Here is a 24,518-nt window from a genome sequence, read left to right on the forward strand (position 1 = left end):
AAGTGAAGAAAATACATAAAAATTGATAACTACATTCAGAACCTTGATCCATTTGTCATAGTGGACAGCAACTCCAATAAACATCATTGACACTGGAAAACTTGGCACATCCACATACAGTATTACATAGATAAGCCACTGAATGTGGGGTAGCTGCCACTGGGTGATCAAGTATCAGTCTCATCAATACCATGTGCCAACTTTAGTGATCAGTGTCAGGCATCTGCTGCTAAGGCTAATAAAATAATGGGATGGATGAAAAGAGGCATAGATGCTCATGAGGGGAACATAGTTTTGCCTCTAGGCAAGTCACCAGTGCGGCCATACAAAGAATGATGTGTACAGTTTTGGGGTTGAGTGTGTTAGAAGGACAAAGCTGAACTAGTGCAGATGCAGAGAAAAGCGACCAAGGATACTAAGGGGATGGGTTGACTGCATTATCAAGATGGGTTTTTAAACTTGGGGTTATTTAGTTTTGAAAAATGAAGCCTTAGAGGCAATGTTATTACAGTGTACAAATATGAGGGGACAGCACAGAGATCTTTTTAATGATCTAGGCCTGAGACACTAACAAGGGGCATCCTCTATGTCTAGAGGAAAGAAGGTGTAATCATCATCACAGACGCAGGTTCTTTTTTGTAAGAGCGGTGAGATTATGTAACTCTCTGCCACATGATGTTGTAATGGTTGATTCACTACAAATGTTCAAGAGGGGCCTGGATGCCTTTCTCGAAAAATATAATGTTACAGGTTGTGTGAATTAGATGATGTGATGGGGTATTAATCCAGGAAAATAGTCTGTTTGCTTTATGTGGAGTTGTGAAGGAATTTTTCCCCTAATATGGAACTAGTAGTTTTTGCCCCAATGCGGCCTTTGCTTTCCTCTGGATCAACATGTTATAGGGTATAGGTTGAACTCGATGGACTTAGAATAACTATAGTTTTTTTTTTTTTCCTAAATCAATAGTACACGTAACAGTAAGCAACTGTGTAATATATTATCAGGGAATTCTGCTTCTTTCACTACCAGAACTGACCAGTCATTGTCAAAATTTTAATTTCTGAGGTAAAATCTGTATTCAATGCCAACATATTGTCCCATTACTGAGATGAGAGATGGTGGCTGCTACTGAGGAGATTCTATCTACGGTAATTGAGAGGAAGACCTAGAGACAGAGCTCCTCCTCCTCTTCCTCCTCTACATACTACATAGCCTTGTATCAGCAGCAGCTGCCATCTCCTCTCTCATTGATGGTAAAGTGTCCTCACTGAATACAGATTTTACCTCAGAATTGAGAAGTTTGATAACGGCTGATCAATTCCAGCTGAGAAAGAAGCCGATCTCTCTGATAATATATTACACAGTTACTAATTTAAATGTACTATTGAATTATGTAAAATAAATTAAAATTATGGCTATTCTATTCTGCCTTTAACCTTAAAAACTATGATTGGGTGGTGATCTACCACATCATGGCCCGGTCACAGTTGGTTATCAACCAACATACTTTCCTTCCGGTAGCCAATGATAAGATAAAACAAAACTCTAGTTATGACATATTAGTTTCTAGTAATCTGATGATCATGGCATGCAGGAGAATGGCGGCACCACTCCATGGCTCCGCAGTCAATGAGCAGAACATTTCATTGACATGATTTCTACTTCAAGCAGAGAATCATCAGCCTTTGATTCATCCTTATTCCTGAAGCCCAGATCCTAAAGCGCACTATTTTACAAAATCCTTCTCCTGTTATATATAGTCACAGCCTAAGGCAAAGCTACAATTCTGAAAATAGAACTTTCATTATTATTTTATTTTTTTTTTTATAAAACCCTGTGAGCGGTCTGGTGAGGCATACAATGACAGCCGCAGTATATACTGCATGGAGAAAGTCAAGATTGGAAATGTATCGGGAAAACAGATTTTCCTACAATTTACGGTTCAGGAGTTCATAAAGAGCTAGCAAAAAGCTGCCTGCCGTTATGGTGCTGGTTACAGATATTGGTATGCCCCCATGTCTGGGCATTAAAGCCGTGTGACTCTTCAGACCTTCAAGGACTAAAGTGAATCCATAATCCTCATTCTTCTAACATTGACATGGGAGACCCCTGTGCTGCTTCTATGGCGTATACATTGCATACCATTATAGTACATTTTTGTACCCACGTATACGTATGACCATGCATGAAGATTCACATCACTACATGTCGGCTTTTAAATGTGATCCTAGCTTGTTAGTGTAGTTCAGTAATGGGATCTATACTTTGGTAAAAAATGCAAATTTCTATTGCATATACTGGGTTCCGGAAGAGGCCATACTTCTACCAAGATGTTTGCAGGCTTGAATAATAATTGTTTAACAAATTAGCATAATAGTAAAAGTACAAGTGAATGTAAGAAGCTTTGTAATATATCTTGTCAGAGAATTCTGCTTCTTACTCCACTTATGAGCCACTTTTCCTCCTCACTGTCACCTGAACTCACAATCCACTCTGGAAAAAAAAAACGTCTCAAATATGTCTTGGTCAAAACAAGATGGACTGAAAAATAGCAGTTTACAACTCTATAAAAAGAAAAGGGGAGAGGAGAAATGAGAACACTCAACACATTGGGAGACCAGGCAGAAACATTCACATAGATGGGCAGGTTGTGCTTTTTGTGCTGGATTCACTGCCACACAGCTCAGTACTGCTACAGTATTCTTTGTAGTATCTCGTCGCAATTTCCGTGTAGATCTTTAGCTTGTACGTCAGACCTAACTCCAGTTATCCAAGTTCAGATCAGTGCCGCGGTGACTCAATTTACTAACATCACAAGACAAGAGATAATTGAATTGAGTCGACCCACACTACATTAGGACTTTGGAATAACCCCTTTTTTCCGTAGTCTAAACTCGAAAAAAAATAAACAACAATTATTGCTGCATTAGTAAAAGTACAATGTATCAAAATATAACATTATTTAACCCATGTGGTAAATGGCACAATGCAAAAAAAAAAAAAGCAAAATGCCACAACGACCGTTTTGCAGTCTTCTCTCCTTAAAAAATACAATAAAAACAAAAAAGTACTCCAAAATAGCATTAATGATAAAACCAGGTCACCGTGCATAAAAACAAACCCTTGGTCATCTATATTGACAAAAAAATAAAAAGGTTATGGGTCTCAGAAAATGGCGACAGATTTTTCACATATTTTCAATTTTACTTTTTTTTTACTGTTTAAAGAAAGACTTTTCATGTTTTGTGTTACCGTAATTGTAATGTAAAGAACAGGGTTATTATTTTTACCACACAATCAATGCCGTAAAAACAAGCTCAAAAAGCGAATAGCGGAATGGCAATACTTTCACTGCATTTGTAATTTTTGTCCCTTTTTCTAGCGCATTGTATGGAAAAAATGAACGTTCGCCTCATTCCGACAAAAAACAAAACTTTTTTCTAATTACGTCAACAGGAAAAATAAGGGGGTTAAGGCTCTTGGAAGGAGGGGGGGGAAAAACAAATTGGCAGCAGTGGGAATGGGCTAAAGGATCCTAATACTTTGTGTTTGCAGACGTTGGAGGCTTGTGCTGCATCTTGGAGTTTACTTGCTTTCGCACTGCGGTTACCTTCCATTTGCTCCTGCACATTTTTCCCTTTATTGGGAGGTGCAGAATAATTTCATCTCATTGCTGCCTGGTCCCTGTACCTGCAAAGACCATGTACGCAGGACCATAAGCAAAGTGACAAAACCTAGAAATGATCCGGCTGGCCGTATAATTGGAGTGAAACCTATGCATGTAAATCCAGCCTCGCAAATCTGCCTACATCCATTTTCTCCTTTTCAGTCCCTGTGTCTAAACATATACACGCAATATAAGCTTTTTTCAGACATCATTTCTCTTCTGGTAAGTCACAAATGCCCAGTTCTCTCCGCATTCAGGCATATTGATATGAGCCTCATACGTGCAACTGTCCATTTCTCCAGTAAATTGCCCCATATTCTTAGGAGACAATTCTGTAATTGAATAGTCAGAAACAATGCAGGTGCAAGACACGGCTTTCCTGTGGAGTTTGCAAGGAAAGAAATGTGCCGAAAACATAAATGAAAGCACACTGGAAGGAAGCTTCGGAAATACGTCCGATTTATAAAAGGTTAATCTGAAGCGTCTGCTGACCATTCTGTCTACTACGCTCCGAGGGGAAATGGCAAATGAGCGGCATCACTTCATTTTTACAGTTTTATTACTCTGCCAGTAGCGTCCTTTGTGATCCTCCCTGAGACTCATTGTATCTTTTATAACCTACCTGAGCCAGTGCACCGTTGGTTTATAGGCCCGACCAACCTTCCTACATGATGTCACCAACTCGGCTCTCCTTATTTTTCTTGCTATCTCTTAAAAGGGTGGCCAAAACTAAAATGTATTTTAATCCTTAATCCCTGCCCCTTGATGAAGACTCGTTTGAGTATCTGGGAATCTCAAAGCGTCCTCAAAGAAGCAGTAGTAGAAGAGCCAGCACACTGTAGGTCTATAGGCCCGGCCAACCTTCCTACATGATGTCACCCACTCCGCTCTCCTTATTTTTCTTGCTATCTCTTAAAAGGGTGGTCCAAACTAAAATGTATTTTAATCCTTAATCCCTGCCCGTTGATGACAACTCGATTGAATATCCAGGAACCTCAAAGCGTCATCAGAGAAGAAGTCGTAAAAAAATAAAATCAAGTAGTTAGAGTAGTGAGGGAATAGTAGGGACATTTTTATTGAACTATATTAGAAAAGAGACTAGATTATGACATTAAATAGATAGGCATTTACGATTAAAATATATGTAACTTTCAGACTAACCCTTTATGCAGCATTTTAACACTGATAATTTATCGTGAACGTAGGTTCCTCTGAACACTCGTTTCACGAGAATCTTACAGCCTAAATGTGATTTTGTAGTTGAGCAAAACGTATGATAGTCAGGTGAAAGGATTTTTAACCTCGATTAGCAATTGCTGTTCTCAGCAGCACATCGTCCTGTATCAACATGGCTTGTGCTGCTCATAAAAATGACAGCATGTGTGCACAGAATGATCTAGTGCCGATTGTTTACTGTGCATCATATAGCTTGGTCTGCCTGTGTAAACAGGCTTTTAAACGACTGTTGATCGGTAAATATTTAGTGCCGCTGGTCAGTTCGCGTTAAGACTATTGGTCCTCATTCAGACTTCAGGTTTATTTTTGCACATGAGAAAAAACGGATCTTTATTAACCAGTGTGTTGCATTTGACTTTCATCCATAATAATAAATCCATATACTATAATAAATGTGTTTTATCCCTAAAAAACATGTCTGAGTTCAGCCTTACTTATGGGTACAGCGTTAGAACCAATTCCCAAGCTTTTTACTGCTTTCAATAAGAGACTTCCTATCACCTGGCATTCTACTGACTATAAACTGTTTTTGGTCCTTGCATTGTATACATTTGTGTGCTTGGTATTATATGGGTAGTATTTTGTGTCCGTCTGCCAAGATCTTTGTGTTTAGGTATTGTTTTTAAACAATGTAGTGATTATGCATTATGCTTCTGTAAACTCCACTGCCATTAATATGTCCCGGTCTGAATTAACCTCAAACCTCTTTTGCATAAATTACAAACAAACCTTCAGGCTTCAAATGATGCAGTTGGGATTTAGTTAATGGGCGGAAAAAACATGAAATTCTTTCTTATAGGTTTATTACCAAACATAGTTACACAAAACCTCAGTACATTGTTGTTTTTTTCCCCAAATAATCCTATATTCTGAAAGAACGAAGTTCATATCAGTCATAACTGCATCCTGAATATCCGAGAAGAAATGGGAATTCTTCTGCCACAATGCCTCCTGGGCTTCAGAGATGTGACAAGAAGCTGAAATGTTCAGTGTCCCCTGTCTCGATCAGTAATACACAGGAGGTTGAATATATAACTAGCATCCATGGTTATCTTCTTAAGGACGGACACCCAAAATTGTATCAAAAACGGTGTTCATCACAAGACATCTATGCCTAGAAATGACTTGGTTGTCTGGGTCTTCTCAAAAAGGTGGTCCTTCAGAGTTTTGATGAAATACTTACAAAGTGATCTGTGTTATCCATATTCTTAGAATTCATCCAGTGCTACATTGAAACCTGTTACTCAATAACTAGGAAGTCAAGTGTTGCAATGATGGGTTGGGTTGGTTTGAAAGACCCGAGCTTCTGTAGGAGGTGCAGGAGAGACATGATGCGTACCTCTCTTGCCTTTACCTTTTCATATGTAACTTTTACCATCCCGTAATTCCCTGTTAAAAGCATGCAATGAAAGGAAAGATGTTGATTTTTTTTTTGTCTAGCACCCCCACAGTTGATGCAAATACAGCTCTCGGCCTACTAATTAATCCTTTTATGATGATAAATTAAAGGGGGTGTCCACTACTTGGACAACCCCTTCTCAATCTCCATGTTTGCGTCCATTAAAATAATAACACCTTTACTTACCTCTGGTGTTGGCGCTGTTCCAGTGGTGTCGGCACTGGCTCTCCCAGTGCTTTTGTGACATTGTCACAGGATTCCTTAAGCCAGTCAGCTCTGGTTTCACTCTCTTCTCCTATGGACATAATTGACAGCTGAAGGAAGTGAAAAGCCAGCAGCAGCCCTCACTCCCGCCACATGTCTTGTTTTTTCTGAAGAAGAGGAGAGTGAAGTCAGTGCTGATTGGCCTCAGGGATCACGTAACACTATGTCATGCGAGCCCCGGGAGAGTCAGTGCCAACACCACTAGAATAGCGCAGGCACCCGAGATAAGTATAAGTGTTATTATTTTAATGGAGGTAAACATAGGGATTGAGAAAGGGGTTGTCCAAGTATAGGACAGCCACGTTAAGGAATTACTTTTAGGGCTTTTTCATATGTCATTATTTGGTCAGTATTTTGCATCAGTATTTGCATGCTAAAACCAGGAGTGGAACTTATGGAAAAATTATTATTGATGATTCACTCCAGTTCTGTGTTTTGGCAAGGGACAATTCTTCTTTTGGCATACAAATACCAGTCAGATATACCGATGTGTGGACAAGGCCTTAAAGAAATGTGCTAATATTTCCTATGGAGTAGATCAATAATAAAGAGAAATTTCAAATATAAAGTCAATTGTATTGGTTAGACTTAGTATTACATATCACTCACAATGTCAAAATTATTACTATTCCATTTAAACATCATTGAAAGACAGATATTTTAGAATTAAAAATCGATGGTTTCAATTTAGCACCATAAAATATCCCCATCCTCTAGCATATAGGCTACCATATAGCTTTACAGACGTGTGCATCAAAAGTGAGCCAACTGAATATTCGCCAACAGGTCTTTCCCTATCCAAATGGTGGTCTATTGTGGCCTTGGTGCATTAGCAGCCAGATGTAAATGAGTTAATATGTAAAGTCCAGATATTTTAATAAGTACAGAATTCTGTCTTATTCCACCGAATAACCAAGTGGAGCTATACACAATAAATGATTGTCGACCAAGCCTGCCAATTTCAGGAGGACTGGTGATGATTGTTATGCTTAGGTGACGCCAACTCTGGCGGCAGATGAACTCTTGGATTTCACCATGCTCGTTCCTTTTGTTCTCATGAAGATGAGATGTCGCTCACTCCTCCCTCCCCATTTAGAACATGTATAGCTGGCAGAGTCGAGCATGCATGGGACTAGAAATAGTTGTAATTCACCCGATAGCTATCTTAGGTGTATGTCCACCTTAATAATAACTTTTTAACTGCTGCTTGACTGAATATTTTAACAGAGAATGAACTTTGTATTCATTTTGGCCCTTCTCTTAAACAGCTGAAGCAAGGCAGGGAATGAAATTTATTCCAAGAATATATGTCTGTCCTGCGGCAAGATGTGATCAAGACACAACTCATCGTCAAACCACCATCCTATTTTCCTGTTTGAAGAATGCACATTGCAGCAAGTTTCAGTGTGTGTGTGGACGTGTAGTTCTCAGAGCATGTTATAACCCGCTTGGCTGCCCTGCCCTGAATTTACAAGCGTTCCCTGGCCTCCTGGTTCCCTGAAGGCACCAGTCTACAGCTCTGTCCCACACCCTGAGGAGTGATGTATAAGAACTGCTATTGTGTTCACATCTCCCACCAAGTCTGCCGGCACAGCTTCTGATTATGACTAATGATAACCGCATGTGGCGATTGACATTTTCTATAGGAAGTTTATAATATATCCTCAATGATCACATGTGGGAAAACGTTTATATACACATTTTGCATACAAAATAAATTCAGTTGTATTCGAGAAGATCACTGGGACTTCATGACCTTGACCTTAATTACAGAAATGCGATCCCAAGATTCCCAGTGACATCACTTTTTTTCCATGGAGGACACCTAGATTGAGCAGCATGTTTATGGTGAAGTGACTATTGGTCAAATGAGGGTTCAGCTGCCAGCTTTTGATATAAATGGCCACTACGAGACCTGTGCTGTTGCTTCTGGATTCTCAGGTGAGCTCTCTTGGTGAGATGGAGTATACATCATTTTCATGTGCAATGTTCTACACGGTACCAGTAATTGACCCATTAGGGAACCATTTCATAGCTCAGGTATATTTGGGGATCCTAAAGGTTCTCTTATTTAAATAAGCCGGCCTGCTAACAATTTCCCTATATTCAAGATGGCAGAGACAATGTACCGTATGGCAATCCTGTATTACAACATGGCCAGCTGATGAAAGCGCAAAGAAAACGAAATAGTGGACACCCTATTTAATGCAGATTCTACAAATCCCGAAGATGGTGAGCCGGCAGAGGTCTACAACTTCATTTAGAAATGGTCAGGATTTTTATGGTTGCAAATCTCCCAGACATTTCTTTTCCTACAGCTCCTGTGACATTGGTCCCTGTAATGCAATATACAGACCATACAAGTAAACCATTTCTTCTACCAGGAAAATGAATCATAAATGGAGAAATGTAATTACGTGGTAGCGTTTTTTTTTTACCACCACATACGAATGCCAGTTTTGACTTGTGTTATGCACTTATGTGCCGGAAATATCATTCAGTTCCTGTGAATTAGGAGGCATTTCGGCAGATGGCTGCTACACACCTACAGCCTAACACCTGCTCACATCCTGCTCATTGTGTGCTTTCTTGGTCACCTATTATATCACTCACTCACTTTATAGTATATTGCACGCCAGCACCTGCAGCATTAATGTAGGAACCTGCAGAAGGTCCTTCTGGCCCCCACGAGAAACCTGCCTGTATTGTGTGTAATCTGCTCCCTGTGTTCCCTTCTAATAACATGGACATTGGCGTGTCCTATGTATCCTTCTGCTTCCCACTTCTACCTTCTTCTGGCGCTGCTCTCCCACCCCTCCCCCATCTTGTCAGTTTTAACTTCAGAGGTAGAACTGGATTATCCAGTCCGCTTTTGTTTGACACTATTTAAAACATAAATAAAAGTGTGAATAATTTTCTATGTGATCTGTAAACACCGCAGAAGCTCCCAGGACTGTTCTTCTTAGGATTTCCATCAGTATATAGATGTCTAGGTGCTTTATTTTAGCCGAACAGGAAAAATGCTGAGTTTTTATGTTATGAATTCTTTCATTTCTCCATCAACAATATTTTTTGCCGAAATATAAAATACATAAAAGGGAACCTGCCAGTTGTTTCATGCCGCGCAAACCACGGGCAGAAAGAATTCGAGCTGGATTACACAATTGCAGCCTGATACGTTTTACTCTGAAATGTTCTGATGTTTCAGAGAAAACATAGTTTGAAGACGAGACAAGGACTCGTCCGGTGACTCCTCCACAGGCTAGTCTAGTGACGCCCCTGCCGGCTGCTCCCCACCTCACTCCAGGTGATTGACAGGTCTCACTCTCTATGTTCAGACATGGGAGAGGCCTGTCAATCACCCAGCCCAGTGTGGGGACCAGCCGGCCAAGGGTGCCAGCAAACTAATCCTGTGGACCCCAGCCGGTTCTTCAAGCTATGGTTTCTCTCTATGGTTGGGAAGCAAGAATCAGGTGACTGGTTCCTTCTAAACATTTTTTTTGTTTGTTTCGGGCAAATTTGGTAAATACATAGTAGACAGATGAAGCAATTTGCTGGTTGTTTAGTCATCACCTTATGTAAGAATTATGTTGTCTAATCTAAGAAATTATATTGTCAAATTCCAAGGTGCCATTAAATGTCTAACTTGCTGTCCACTGCCTGTTGTCAAATGTAATCTGCCTGTCATTAAAGACAACAAAGACCAATTGCAGAAAGTGGGGGTGGGGCAAGACTAATTAAAGGAAGTAGGGTGGGGCAAGACTAATTGCAGGAAGTGGGGCAGGTCAAGGTCATTGACAGAACGTATGGGTGGGACAAGACCAATTACAGGAAATGGGGATGGGGCAAGGTCAATTGCAGGAAGTATGGGTGGGATAAGACCAATTACAATAAGTTGGGTGAAGACCAGTTACAGGAAGTGGGGCAAAACAAGACCAATAACAGGAAGTAGAGGTGAAGCATGGCCAATTACAGGATTTGTAGGAGGGAAAAGACCAATTTCAGGAAGTGGCAGCAAGGCAAGACCAATTCCAAGAAGTGTGAGTGGGAAAAGGACAATTATGGAAAGTGGGGGTAGGAGAAGCCCAAATGCAGGAAGTGGGAGTGGGGCAAAACCAAGTACGGGAAGTGAGGGCAGGGCAAAACCAATTACATAAAGTAGGAGTACGTTTTTTTCTCTTTGCTTTTGTCCCATCAGTCAAATTCATCCAAGCATAATGTAACTGGGAGGTTGGCTCTGAGTTTGAAGCAGATAAGCCATTGGATAATGACCACAGGAATGCATGCTGGGAAGTGAAGCAAAAAAGTTCCATCACCCATGGCACTGGCAGAATGCTGTGCTATCCACTGAAAAGGAGAGTATAACAAGTTAAATACCCTGAGAATCAGATCAGTTTCTTGATAAATTAGATGAGCATTTGTGCCAAAATCAGTTTTAACTTGTGTGAGATGGGAGCAGAAAGACTATGCTTTACTACAGGTTTTGCGTGAAGGTTTGGTTCACTTAATGTTACAAATTTATCAATCACAATCATTAAAACACAAAACAGATGCGAGATTAAACACTATTGAGGAAAGTTTACGGTCCCGCCCTAGGGTGGGAGCACAAAGGACTAAGCCAGACAATTAGATTTATGCTTTTCAATAACATGCAATTCAATTAACTGTTTCATGTCTTTGATCTAACTAGATATCTATTGAGATTAAAGAATCAAAATTTTCTTGAATACATTTTGAAACTATATGAAAATCTCTAACTTTGTTAAAGATTCATCCAAGTGCACAGATACTTTGAAGCTTTCTCATGTTACATTCTCATGGTCTGCCCTAACAGAAGCATTATTACCCGGGCCTTTATATCCAACCATGACTTCAAGTGAATCTGTCGTCGGATTTTACAATACAAACTGAATTAATTATCAATTAGATCTTAGACCTGATGAGGTTGGTATACATACTTTGAAAAGCCAAGTCTGAATTTCTAGATAATCCTGTTTGAAAGTGTTAAATCCATCTCTCCCCACATATCATATTTTTTGGACTATAATAAGCACTTTTTTGCTCCAAAAATATGGAGGAAAATGGGGGGGGTGCGTCTTATAGTCCGGATGTACTGGCTCCGGCTGAGGTGGGGGAAGTAGTATCGGTGGAGCAGGAGGTCACAGAGGCAGGAGCCGGCTGCTGCGGGTAATTAGTGCCCGCTGCTAAAGAGAAATGAATATTTACTCCAGTCATGGGCGTGGAGGGCAATGAATACTCATTTCTCTTTAGCATCCTGGTATGATTGGCCCCCATTCCCGTCCTGGTATGCATGGCCCCATCCTTATCCTGGTATGATTGGCCCCCAGCCCCATCCTGTTATTCATGGCCCCATCAGAAAACATTAAAAAAACAAAAAACATTACAATTCTCTTCCTGGCGATCCCTCGAAGCATCTTGTTCTGATGCCAGCAGCTGCTTTATGCTTGTAAGCAGCGCATGGCAGGGACATCATGCGCTGCTTGCAAGATGAAGGGCATCTGCCAGAATACTCACTGCTCTGCACGCCAGGACGTGCGAAGTGAGCAGTGAGTATTCATTGCTCTTTAATAGTGAGCACAGTGTCAGCCGGAGCCTTCCTGCAGCTGCCGGTGGTCACGTGTGCCGCTACTAAAGGGAATGAATATTGTCAGCAGTACCATTAGAGTTCTAGCTCCTCTGATGATATATAATTGCAAGCTGTCTTATTGTTCTCCGTGGACTAACCAAATATTGCAATGATTGTTTCCTCTAGACAGCTGCTTTCCACACTCAGCATTAGGGCATATGGATGCCGCTTGGGGTTCTCCATCTTATAAGCCTGAGCACCAGGGGTGTAACTACAACAGATGCAGGGGTTGCAATTGCACCCGGACCCTGGAGCCTAGGGGGCCCTAAAAGTCCCTTTGACCTATAGAAAAATACTATTGCTATTAAAGATTTAAAATATTTGGGGGCCCCGTTGGAGCTTTTGCATCGGGGCCCATGAGTTTCAAGTTACACCACTGCTGAGCACATTTTTATTTTTACCATTTTGTAATACATATGAAATTTAATTGGCTTTTTTATTGTTTTTTTGAGGGAAATGTGTCAAATAGAAAATGCCAACTTTAGCTGTTTGATTTTTTTCCCCTTTTACTCATTTAATATACAGGTTAAATAATAATTTTACGTTTTGATAGATCTGAACTTAAGGGGGGAATTTTTTTTAATTTCTTTATTTTTTATGGGTAAAAGGTGGGTAATTTTAAACTTTTTTATATAGTTTTATATCTTTTTGGGTTTTTTTATATTTTGACCTCACTTTAAGTCCCCCCTGGGGATGTGAACCTTCAATTATTCAATCATTTGTACTCTGTACTGCAATATTTCTTTACTGGCTTTTTGCCTAGGAGCTTCTCTGTAGGTCCAAGATAGCGGTTCCGGAAGTCTTCAGTAGACCCTGGCTACAGTGGTAGCCCGATCGCCTTCCCATGATCACTTTATTTAAATGCTGATTTGGTACACTTCAGCCACTGTACGCTGTAGTCACAGGTAGGCGCCAGCATGGTAACACAGCAGGCATCTGCCGTGTGTAAGGAAGGCTTAGTTAGCTTCATACAGTACTTGGCAATGATGAAAATGTATGTCACATGTCATTGAGAGGTTAAAATATTACAAGGATGGACATTCATTAGAAAGTTCGTTAGCACTGCTACTTTTTCCATTTAGTGGCATCCAAAGGGTAAATGAGGATCTCCCAAACTAAGCAGTTTGCCTGAGGCCTGGGCAGGTGGACATAATTTGATCAGCTGATAGGCAGCATTACATTTCATCGTGATGAGAAAATTTGAGGGAATCTGTCAGAAATAATCCCCCTCACACACTCCCAAACTGTTTATATGGTCATGTCACTCTCCGAAAGATAATGCCATCCACACCTTTACTCATACAATCTCTTGTCACTGTTTTAGTGTATATTAAAATGAGGCTTAAGTGCTCTGGATGTTCAAAAGCACTTCCCAAGATTCTGCTTCCCTGGCTCTATTCTTCGCCCAGCTCCACCTTTCTTGACACTTTCCTTCTCAGCTGTCAGTAAAGCAGAGGATGGAGCAGCTAGATAGACTTAAAGAGGTATTCCCATCTCCAAAATCCTAGATGTAATAATATTAGGAAATACCTTAAATTAGAAATGTAGTATAGTTTTCTTATTCGCTGTTTTTCCTCATGTGCAGTCATTGCAGTAAATTAGATATCCATGGTTGCGACCACTAGTATAGTGACAGTTAGCTAGGTGCTAGTGGTCGTAACCATGGATACCTAAGGTCCTGCAATGCCTGAACATGAGGAAAGGGACAGCGAATCAGGAAACTACACTACATTTCAAATTGGAAGGATTTGCTATTATTAATTTTACACCTACTACATATTGGGATAGGATATTGTAGACGGGAATACCCCTTTAAGGAGGCAGATGGTTGAGAAGTGCTTTGTCAATCCCAGTGTATTTAAGCCTCATTTGTAGATGAATTAAAACATGACCATTTACCCAACAGAAAGTATGGGTCTAATACTAAGCCCAGTGATAACTGTGAAAATTACAAGTTTTTCTAAATAGTCTGTGCTCCATTAAGGGTGAATGAGGCAGCAGTGCACATGATTGGCCTCCTCTCCATTAACATGGGGCTCTTCAGATCCCTGGTTATTGGAATAGTAGGGGTTTCAGTAGTCAGGACCTCACCAATTGGGAAGGTCTCTTTGATCCCATTCATAGCTTCCAAACTTCAGAATATCCCTTTAAAAAGAACCTGTCAGCCCAATTTTGTAATGTGAAGTAAAGACAAGGCCGTAATGGCCATATAATACTGATTACATGGATTCCTTTGGTGAATAAATTCGCTTTGCGGATCTTCTTTAATCTCCATTTGAAGATTTCTGCTATTTAGATTTCGGTGCACAGGGGCCGGACTATGCACGGGGTCTTCTTTGCCTCTTCTTTGTGAAATCTCAGCAGTTACCTGTTATTCAAAGCCCGGAGTATGGCATAGGGGCTGGGGAATCACAGACATGATGCAAGGAAAGGAGCTGGGGCATCGCAGTCAGGGAGGGGAAGACCTCGGGCACAGTCCGGCCCCTGTGCACCGAAATCTAATCTGTAGAAAACCTCAAATGGTGATTATAGAAGAGCCACAAAGCAGATTTATTCACCAAAGGCATCAGTTTATTCTGTATTACAGCGCCATTACGGCCATTTCTGTACTTTACAAAATCCTGCTGGCAGGTTCTCTTTAAACAGGAAGTCATTTTCTGATAAATTACCTTCAATGGAGCAAAACACAGCACAATAGATCCTAATAGATTTAAATAATGCAATAGGATTAATAATTACTTTTTGCTGTAATGTCTGTGTGGACTTCCCAAAACCTTTAGAACCTGATGTACTGGAGGCTAACTGAAGCCAGCAACTTCAATTTGTAATCAGAAAAAAATATATATTTTTTTACTTTTAAAATAAAAATGGGCATTAATGGAAATGTTTTTCCGTAAAAATTACAGAACAGAATAACAGTGCTTAATGTGGACAGGCTTAGTCATCTGTGCACTTAAAGCAATTTCTTCAGAGTGGAGACGTTGCAGGCCCCTGCTGCAGACGGATGTTTAGACATGCACATTTCTGCAGTGGTTCTAGGACGAGCCGTGTACAGAGAAGTCTATGCATGGTCTGGGAGGTTTCTGCTTCTAGACTATAAAAATATTATCAACCGTAAAAATTTAGCTACTGGTTAATTCTACTCTCTTTGCTATACACATTTTCTCATGGTGGCTGTTGGCAGCTCTAGTTTCTAAAATCAAGCGGAATCTCTGGTTACCCATAGAGCCTAATGTACAGAACTATGTTACCCATAGAGCCTAATGTACAGAACTATGTTACCCATAGAGCCTAATGTACAGAACTATGTTACCCATAGAGCCTAATGTACAGAACTATGTTACCCATAGAGACTAATGTACAGAACTATGTTACCCATAGAGCCTAATGTACAGAACTATGTTACCCATATAGCCTAATGTACAGAACTATGTTACCCATAGAGACTAATGTACAGAACTATGTTACCCATAGAGCCTAATGTACAGAAATATGTTACCCATAGAGCCTAATGCACAAAACTGTGTTACCCATAGAGCCTAATGTACAGAACTATGTTACCCATAGAGACTAATGTACAGAACTATGTTACCCATAGAGACTAATGTACAGAACTATGTTACCCATAGAGCCTAATGTACAGAACTATGTTACCCATAGAGCCTAATGTACAGAAATATGTTACCCATAGAGCCTAATGTACAGAACTATGTTACCCATAGAGCCTAATGTACAGAACTGTTACCCATAGAGCCTAATGTACAGAACTATGTTACCCATAGAGACTAATGTACAGAACTATGTTACCCATAGAGCCTAATGTACAGAAATATGTTACCCATAGAGCCTAATGTACAGAACTGTTACCCATAGAGCCTAATGTACAGAACTATGTTACCTATAGAGCCTAATGTACAGAACTGTTACCCATAGAGCCTAATGTACAGAACTATGTTACCTATAGAGCCTAATGTACAGAACTGTTACCCATAGAGCCTAATGTACAGAACTGTTACCCATAGAGCCTAATGTACAGAACTATGTTACTCATAGAGCCTAATGTACAGAACTATGTTACCCATAGAGCCTAATGTACAGAACTATGTTACCCATAGAGCCTAATGTACAGAACTATGTTACCCATAGAGCCTAATGTACAGAACTATGTTACCCATATAACTTAATGTACAGAACTATGTTACCCATAGAGCCTAATGTACAGAACTATGTTACCCATAGAGCCTAATGTACAGAACTATGTTACCCATAGAGCCTAATGTACAGAACTATGTTACCCATAGAGCCTAATGTACAGAACTATGTTACCCATAGAGACTAATGTACAGAACTATGTTACCCATAGAGCCTAATGTACAGAAATATGTTACCCATAGAGCCTAATGTACAGAACTGTTACCCATAGAGCCTAATGTACAGAACTATGTTACCTATAGAGCCTAATGTACAGAACTGTTACCCATAGAGCCTAATGTACAGAACTATGTTACCTATAGAGCCTAATGTACAGAACTGTTACCCATAGAGCCTAATGTACAGAACTGTTACCCATAGAGCCTAATGTACAGAACTATGTTACCCATAGAGCCTAATGTACAGAACTATGTTACCCATAGAGCCTAATGTACAGAACTATGTTACCCATAGAGACTAATGTACAGAATTCTTACCTATAGAGCCTAATGTACAGAACTGTTACCCATATAGCCTAATGTACAGAACTATGTTACCCATAGAGCCTAATGTACAGAACTGTTACCCATATAACCTAATGTACAGAACTATGTTACCCATATAACCTAATGTACAGAACTACCGTATGTTACCCATAGAGCCTAATGTACAGAACTATGTTACCCATATAACCTAATGTACAGAACTGTTACCCATATAACCTAATGTACAGAACTATGTTACCCATAGAGCCTAATGTACAGAACTATGTTACCCATATAACCTAATGTACAGAACTATGTTACCCATATAACCTAATGTACAGAACTATGTTACCCATATAACCTAATGTACAGAACTGTTACCCATAGAGCCTAATGTACAGAACTGTTACCCATAGAGCCTAATGTACAGAACTATGTTACCCATATAACCTAATGTACAGAACTATGTTACCCATATAACCTAATGTACAGAACTATGTTACCCATAGAGCCTAATGTACAGAACTATGTGGTATGAAACTGATCTGTCGGTCTGAATAATATTTGAGTAGCATTTCTGGAGGATCTTTTCTTACATTTCTGACGTATCGTTCCTCTTTTATTTCTACTAGACGCGTAATTATATGGACAGGGGAGTGTTGCCAGTTGGGGAGTGGGTTGTCACTGCAGACTCTGGCTGTGTCCAATCAGTGTTCATTAGGCCTGACTGTCTATGGACACATCCTGCGAGAAGGTTAATGATAACGCCCAGTTGTCAATTTATTCCTACATTTATAGAAGGAGTAATTGAGGAGTAGAAGAATGTAAAGTTGTGAGAAACAATGTTTCTTCATAGGGAATACAAGTATTTGCTAAAATAGAAGCCTCAAGAGAAATAACAGCCTCCCTTTAAATGAGTTGTCACTTCCCGACTCCCTTTTTCAGCTCCTGCTTTCTTGACAGATTGGACAAGTGGCATAATTTCGCCACAGGACCGAATTATGGGCTCTCCTATGCTGCAAGCAGAGGCAGCTGTGATATAGAAGTGCAGAGGCACTGAATCTTCCAGTATCCAAGGATCTGGCAAGCTTCAGAGCAGCACTTACAAGTTCTTTTCAATAAAGCTTGCAAGTGCTATGCTCTCTTCCTAGGAGATCGTCCACTGCTAAAAGACGGCAGAGGTGACTGGTTACCTTGGTAACAATGACTAAACAATAGGGTTAAAAATTCCTACATTCTTGAGGGCAGAGAGGATTTTTAAATCAGTAAATTGCAAAGTTGTTTGTTTTTACAAATACTTTAACCATGTATAATTATAAGAATAACCCATTGAGTAATGTCTTTAATTTTTTGATTGAAACCAAGCTTTCCCTCCAATTGCTGCAGCTCCACTGATTCTGGCACAGTTTTTCGTTTTCTTCTGTTCCCCTCTGTTACAAAGTTATGGTCCCTGGAAATAAAGGTGCTAATTTTCCTTTCCATGATTTGGGCGTATACCTCAGAACTTCTCTGTGGGCGTTTGCTTTTTCTCCTAGCCAATCAAAACATGGCCACTCCCACTGAGTTCTGTGGTATGCACCCATTCGGTTGATGGAGAAAAATTACATGTTTATTACCGAGGGGCATAACTTTAGAATAGAGGGGCACAGAAGAAAAAGAAAAACTGCTCCAGAATCCGTGGAACAACATCAATCGGAAGTGTTGCCCAGTTTAAAACATAAAATCCAATCAAAGGTCCCCTTTAAGCCACATGTATGTGTGTGTGTATGTGTATATATATATATATATATATATATATATATATATATATATATATATATATATATATATATATATATATATATATATATATATATATATTTTGGAGAAATTCTATGAAATAGATAAATTCTCATGGAGAGACTACTTCTGACTCACGGCCATAGTGTAAACGGCACCTGCTGGTTAGAAGAGGAAATGCTGGGTGGCAAACAATAGTCGCATAGCAGGAGCCACAGTCCAGCTCCCTCACGTGAAGGTCTTGGGGCGGAGAGATGCCAATGAGAGTAGTGGAGAGATGATGCCAATGTGCATTGCAGGTTTCTGTATGGGGATGTTTTCCTGTCAGTGCAGATGATGCCTCACGCATCGCTTTGTTCTCTGATGTGTCTTTACTGAGCTCTCTAACAAGGCTTTGTTCTTGTTTGCTCTTTAATGCAGGTTGTATATTCAGGGAATGCGCTTTTACAGCGTTGTGTTCTCTGGTGCTTTATGTGCGGGGTGCAGTCTCTCGCCATGTGTTTTCCTTTGTTCTCTGATGTTGTCAGACAAGGCTCTGTGGTCACAGAACACGCACAGTATTACTATCCGGCAGTCACATCCCAGTTACTGCTTCTAATACAGAGGTAGATGCCGAGTTATTAGCTACTGGCCAGTACAGGAGAGATGTCAGGTCATGGTGTGCCCGTGTCATTCATCTTGTGCCTGTGATAAAAGTTGCTCTAGTAGTAGAAGACTCTTGTGTAAATGGGTCGCTCAGATAATCATTCTGATTTTTTACATCCAGTCTTCGTTCAGTCATCCTGACACAGGGATATTATATCACTTCATCTCTATTATTTCAGTTCCAGGCCCCTTAGCCTGTAGTTAACAGATGCAGCACTGCTTAGTGGAGAGACTCTTTTCTTTATGGCCTCCCAAAATACGATGTACTCAATTACCTATTTGTGAGGAACCTCTATTCAATCAGAGCTTCCGGATTTTAAAAAAAAAAAGCATACTTGACTGGCACTATACCTCCACTCTGAGCACTGTGTCCCCTGGCTATCTTGTGACACTTTTTATGCCACGTCAGCGCTGCAGACAATCTGCAGCCTCTGACAGACTGCAGCACTTCTGTGACATAATCAGCGGCCACTGATGGACTGCAGCGCTAATATGACATAAACAATCAACAAACACTGCAGACACAGCTCTGACATGACATAAGCAATCAGCAGACACTGATGGGCTGCAGCTCTGATGTGCCATAAATAATTAGCAAAAAAGTAGCACTCTGTAGCACTATAACATGAAAACATGAACTATGAATTGCATTACTGCGCTAGAAAATATGAAAAATTGAGAATACTTAGCACATAAATTGGCCAATTCATGTGTGCCCAGCAGCCGCGATAAGGTGATTCACATTAGGCAGGTTCCCAGCAATGAGAATTGCCGTATCGTGGCTGCTGGGTAGACATGAATTGGCCAATTTATGCCCTAAGTATTCTCAATTTTTCAAAATTTTTACAGCAGTAATGCAATTCATATTTCATTTTTCATGCTATAGAACTACAGAGTGCTACTTTGATGGTTCGATATGGAGGTGACTACTCTTAGTAAGCACCTGTTCACACCTGATTTCTGTTTAGGAAGTGACGGTCAGTCTTTTGATATAAATAATCAGCAGCCACTAATGAGCTGCAGCTCTGATGTGACATAAATAATAAGCAGACACTGATGGGCTGCAGCTCTTACATGAAATAAACAATCGGCAGACACTGATGGGCTGCAGTGCTGATATGAAATCAACATTATAAAAAAATTGCCCAGTGACTCCGTGCTCAGAGCAGAGTAGCGGTGCTGGTTAAGGAGATACATATACTTGTTTTATTATTTCACTCTAGACCTTAGGGACAGTGAAACGGGCTTAGGCTACGTTCACATTAGCGGCGGGCGCCGCAGCGGCGGGCGCCGCAGCGGCGCCGCATGCGTCATGCGCCCCTATATTTAACATGGGGGCGCATGGACATGCGTCGCACTTGCGTTTTGCGCCGCATGCGTCGCTGCGGCGCCCGCGTCCGGGGGCGCAGAGGATGCAGCAAGTTGCATTTTTGCTGCGTCCAAATTCAATTAAAAAAAGGACGCATGCGGCGCAAAACGCAGCGTTGTGCATGCGTTTTGCTGCGTTTTTGTTTGCGTTGTGCGCTGCGGCGCCGACGCTGCGGCGCACAACGCAAATGTGAACGTAGCCATAAAGTAGTGGACAACCCCTTTAAGTCCCCATACTCTTGGAATAAAAGTCAGCCAAAGGCACCGATTTTGGTGAATCCGGCCAATTGTCTAATATATGTATGGGAGCCTCCCGATTCCTCCTGACAGATGACGTTGGAGGAGAGAAGGATCAGGCAAAATACATTTCAATGCCAGATCCTTTTGTTCTCCCAGAGATAAGCGGCCATTGCTGGAGGGTGGTAGCAACTTATTCCACTGTCCATTAAAGCACATGCATGCTTGGTTGAGAGTGCATGCTTCTGGGGGAGTTGGGAGACACGGCTATGTGTAGTGTATCAGCACCGCAACTCTCTAGTCACAGGGCAGTGTTTTTACATTTCATTGCAATGTGCTGTTTTATTATTTTAATCTTTCCTTAATTCTATTAATTTGTAAGTCCCATTCCCCAGTACAACTCCGTCCTGCCAAATGTAATGCCAAGGTAATGTGTGACCACAGAAGATTATTCATTTCTTAAGGACATTTTCTCCTAGTCATTGGGGGAGATCTTTAGAACATAAAGAGGAAGTTTATTAATTTTGCATATCAGTCATGTATTTTTTTTATATAAACCAGGAGAATATGAGAGATAAGTGGATATAAATAAATGATACTGAGAAGGGTTAAACTTCTAGATCCTACTGTTCTAGCTAATGGTCAGGCCTAGAGATAAATGGCCTGAACACTGCGCTGCATTACAGCCTGTCTGCACGGATGGTTAAAGATGGCCACATGCTTGGCACCGCAGGGGATCTTCTTCATGCCCAGTAATGATCTTCTCACATTACATACTCCATGGTATCATAGTTTATGCTTTGCTTCAGAAAGAACATTTGATGTTCTAGTTTTGTTAGCAATGTCTGTATTTCAATCATTTAACTTCTTAATTAATGTAGAATATGGTTTTTAAACCTGGCGTGGAAATCAGCTGATCCACCACAGATCTGATCTCAGAAACCAACTGTTATCGCCAAAGGAAGATGTGCTGCAGTATTATGTTAAGGCCACTCAAGTAAGATCCATGAAATATATGGAAAGTTAGCAAGGTGGATCCTACAGGGTAACCATCCGTGTGTCATGGTCAGTGATTCAGAGACCGAACGCAGATCTGTTTGCCCAAGTTGGGAGACCCATGGGCAGTCCATGCATCATGGCTCACACTCCAACCACAACACTTAGTGTGATTCTGGCTTTATAGATGGTGGCAATGAGTGGGACGACCCCACCTATAATGCCTTTACGCACTAATATATCATAGATATTTTGGTTCTTTAAAGATGTTTTACAATAAAATAATATTTTTAAGGTCACAGATTGCTTAAAATATCAACCTTCACCAATCCCCAGTTTCTGCTGATTATTACTTCCTGGGTGTCATGCACAGTGTAGGAAAGACTAAGTGCAACACAAAGGGATAAGGGGAAGGGAACCCAACACTAGGGAAAGGGGGAGTGGAGACCCCTAGGCAGTTCTAATGTCACCCTGTCTGCCCTAAACATCCCTATAGAGGTTCTGTACCTATCGCCGTGCAGGAACCTAATCCCTGCCTTACCCTGGTGATAAGCCCTGCATAGAGAAGGACGTGATAAGCACTAGTCAATCCCCATTACCACTAAAGACAGCTGGGGTAGACCAACAAGGGCAACACTTATCTTGAGTAGACTCAGATGTAACACAGACGTCCTCCAGCAACACCAAAGAGGAAGATGGCCGACTGTTATAGCTCCAAGCCTCAACAGGGGACAATGGAAATATCACCGCCACCTCCTAGCAGCAGGCTGGGAGTCTATAAACACCCAGGTCCAGGTGTGTCAATTGGAGCCGGAGAAAGATTGCCACTGGGTCAAGAGTCAGAAGGGTTATGAAGGTGTCTGCAAAGCCAAATGCAGAGACCTTTTGCAGCCAAATGCAGAGCGACTGTCTGCAGCCTCTGACACACCCGTGACACTGGGCCAATCACTGGCTGAGTCCGGACACCACTGCTGTCGGTCATGGCTTGAGTGGGCATTTATATCCATTTCCTCTGTGTCTAGAAGGGACCAGAAAGTAGTGACCTGAAGGGACCAGGTAAGTATTGGAACAAGAGCTGTGGTTGATTGGGTGAGGGTGATTATTTCATTTTTTTTAGCAAATGAAAACTGGGGAGCAAAGAAAGTGCAAATAGGGTTTTATCTGATATTGATGTGCATTAAGAAGAGGAATCCTTGGTCACATGATGGTGCTGCAATTGCAACAATCTCTAGGCATATACCAGCTGCTGCAAGCCATGGGCCATCGGACCAAAGAATGAGCTGTGTGGAAATCAGTCTGACTGTGGTTGTTTCTTGAGGAAGAAATTGGATAATTTAGAAATGTGCAGATATAACCGTTCAATAAAAATTGCACTTTATTCGTCTCCATCTCTCGAGTCTGGGTATGGGATTCTACCAGCAGCGCAGAAAGAATTTGATTTAGACACCACTATTTAATTTTTTTTTTACAGTTAGAGCCTATTAAAAAATTATGTTTATTCTTTGGGGAGAAAAAACTTTTACTGTTAAAATTATGAGCCTGATTGATTAAAGGGAACCTGTCACCTGAATTTGGCGGGACCAGTTTTGGGTCATATGGGCGGGGTTTTCGGGTGTTTGATTCACCCTTTCCTTACCCGCTGGCTGCATGCTGGCCGCAATATTGGATTGAAGTTCATTCTCTGTCCTCTGGAGTATACGCCTGCGCAAACACCCGAAAACCCCGCCCATATGACCCAAAACTGGTCCCGCCAAATTCAGGTGACAGGTTCCCTTTAAGACACCGGTCTATGCACACCAGTCATGATGAACAGGAATGCTGGAGTAAGGTGCAGCCAACTCATGAAGAGGCCTACATCCTAACGCCCACCACCATAAATGGTGAGTGCCCCCCGCCAGATGTGTTACTCCAGCCAATGGCAACATTTCCATGATTAAGATAGGCGAGCTAACCACACCCCATCTTACCCGAGCCTCACCCATTTGGTGAAGCTAGTTGGGGATTAGGCTTAGAAATGCCAAAAGTTTCAAGATGTTTCTGCATCTTTGAGTTCCACAAAAACGTTTGCGACATTTGATGGTGTTTGATGCCAAAAGACTGGCAAACATTCACGAAAAGGGGAATTTGTGGTTATTACCTTCAACTGGAGGGAAAAGCAAATTAAATACTAAATCTCACACTCATCTTATCAATTGAGACAGCAGTGATAATACATTGCACAACGCAGTCCATTCATCTACCTCTTCCTTCCTGATATAATACAAATCTCTAGTTATTACTAAGGTTTTATTGCTCGGCTTAAAGGTACAACCAAAATAATCAGTTCTGTGACATTGTCCTCGCCTGTTAATCTGTTGTAATAAATGTGGATGGAATCTGTGACATTATGGTTTTTTTTTTTAAGTAGTTAGTGTGGTTATTTATTGCAGGATTTATAGTAATAATGTATATATTTATACATTAATAACATCAATAATAGTAATTCATACTATTTCTACTATCGTGCACCTACAAAGGGTTCTGATTTGGGACTTCTATTCTTTGTATATAGATAATTAGTTATTGAGAGTTGCTTTGACAAGGGCTCTCACGCTTTACTACCC

At 40.8% G+C, this 24,518-nt stretch overlaps 1 protein-coding gene across 7 annotated transcripts in view; it reads left to right on the forward strand.

The window, feature by feature from the left end:
* NECTIN1 (nectin cell adhesion molecule 1) overlaps nt 1–24,518 on the forward strand; it is a 405,552-nt gene that overhangs the window by 52,214 nt on the left and 328,820 nt on the right. The window contains exon 2 of one of the 7 annotated variants that reach the window (XM_077250499.1): nt 7,836–8,508. The exons of 5 other annotated variants lie outside the window; for them this stretch is intronic. In XM_077250499.1, coding sequence (XP_077106614.1) covers nt 8,436–8,508 — 73 coding nt within the window. In that variant the 5' untranslated portion in view covers nt 7,836–8,435. Of the gene's footprint in view, nt 1–7,835; nt 8,509–24,518 lie in introns of those variants that run through there. One more of the 7 variants, XM_077250496.1, reaches the window with a different exon arrangement.

This window comes from Ranitomeya variabilis, chromosome 4, assembly GCF_051348905.1.
Source record: "Ranitomeya variabilis isolate aRanVar5 chromosome 4, aRanVar5.hap1, whole genome shotgun sequence".
Taxonomy (NCBI): Eukaryota; Metazoa; Chordata; class Amphibia; order Anura; family Dendrobatidae; genus Ranitomeya; species Ranitomeya variabilis.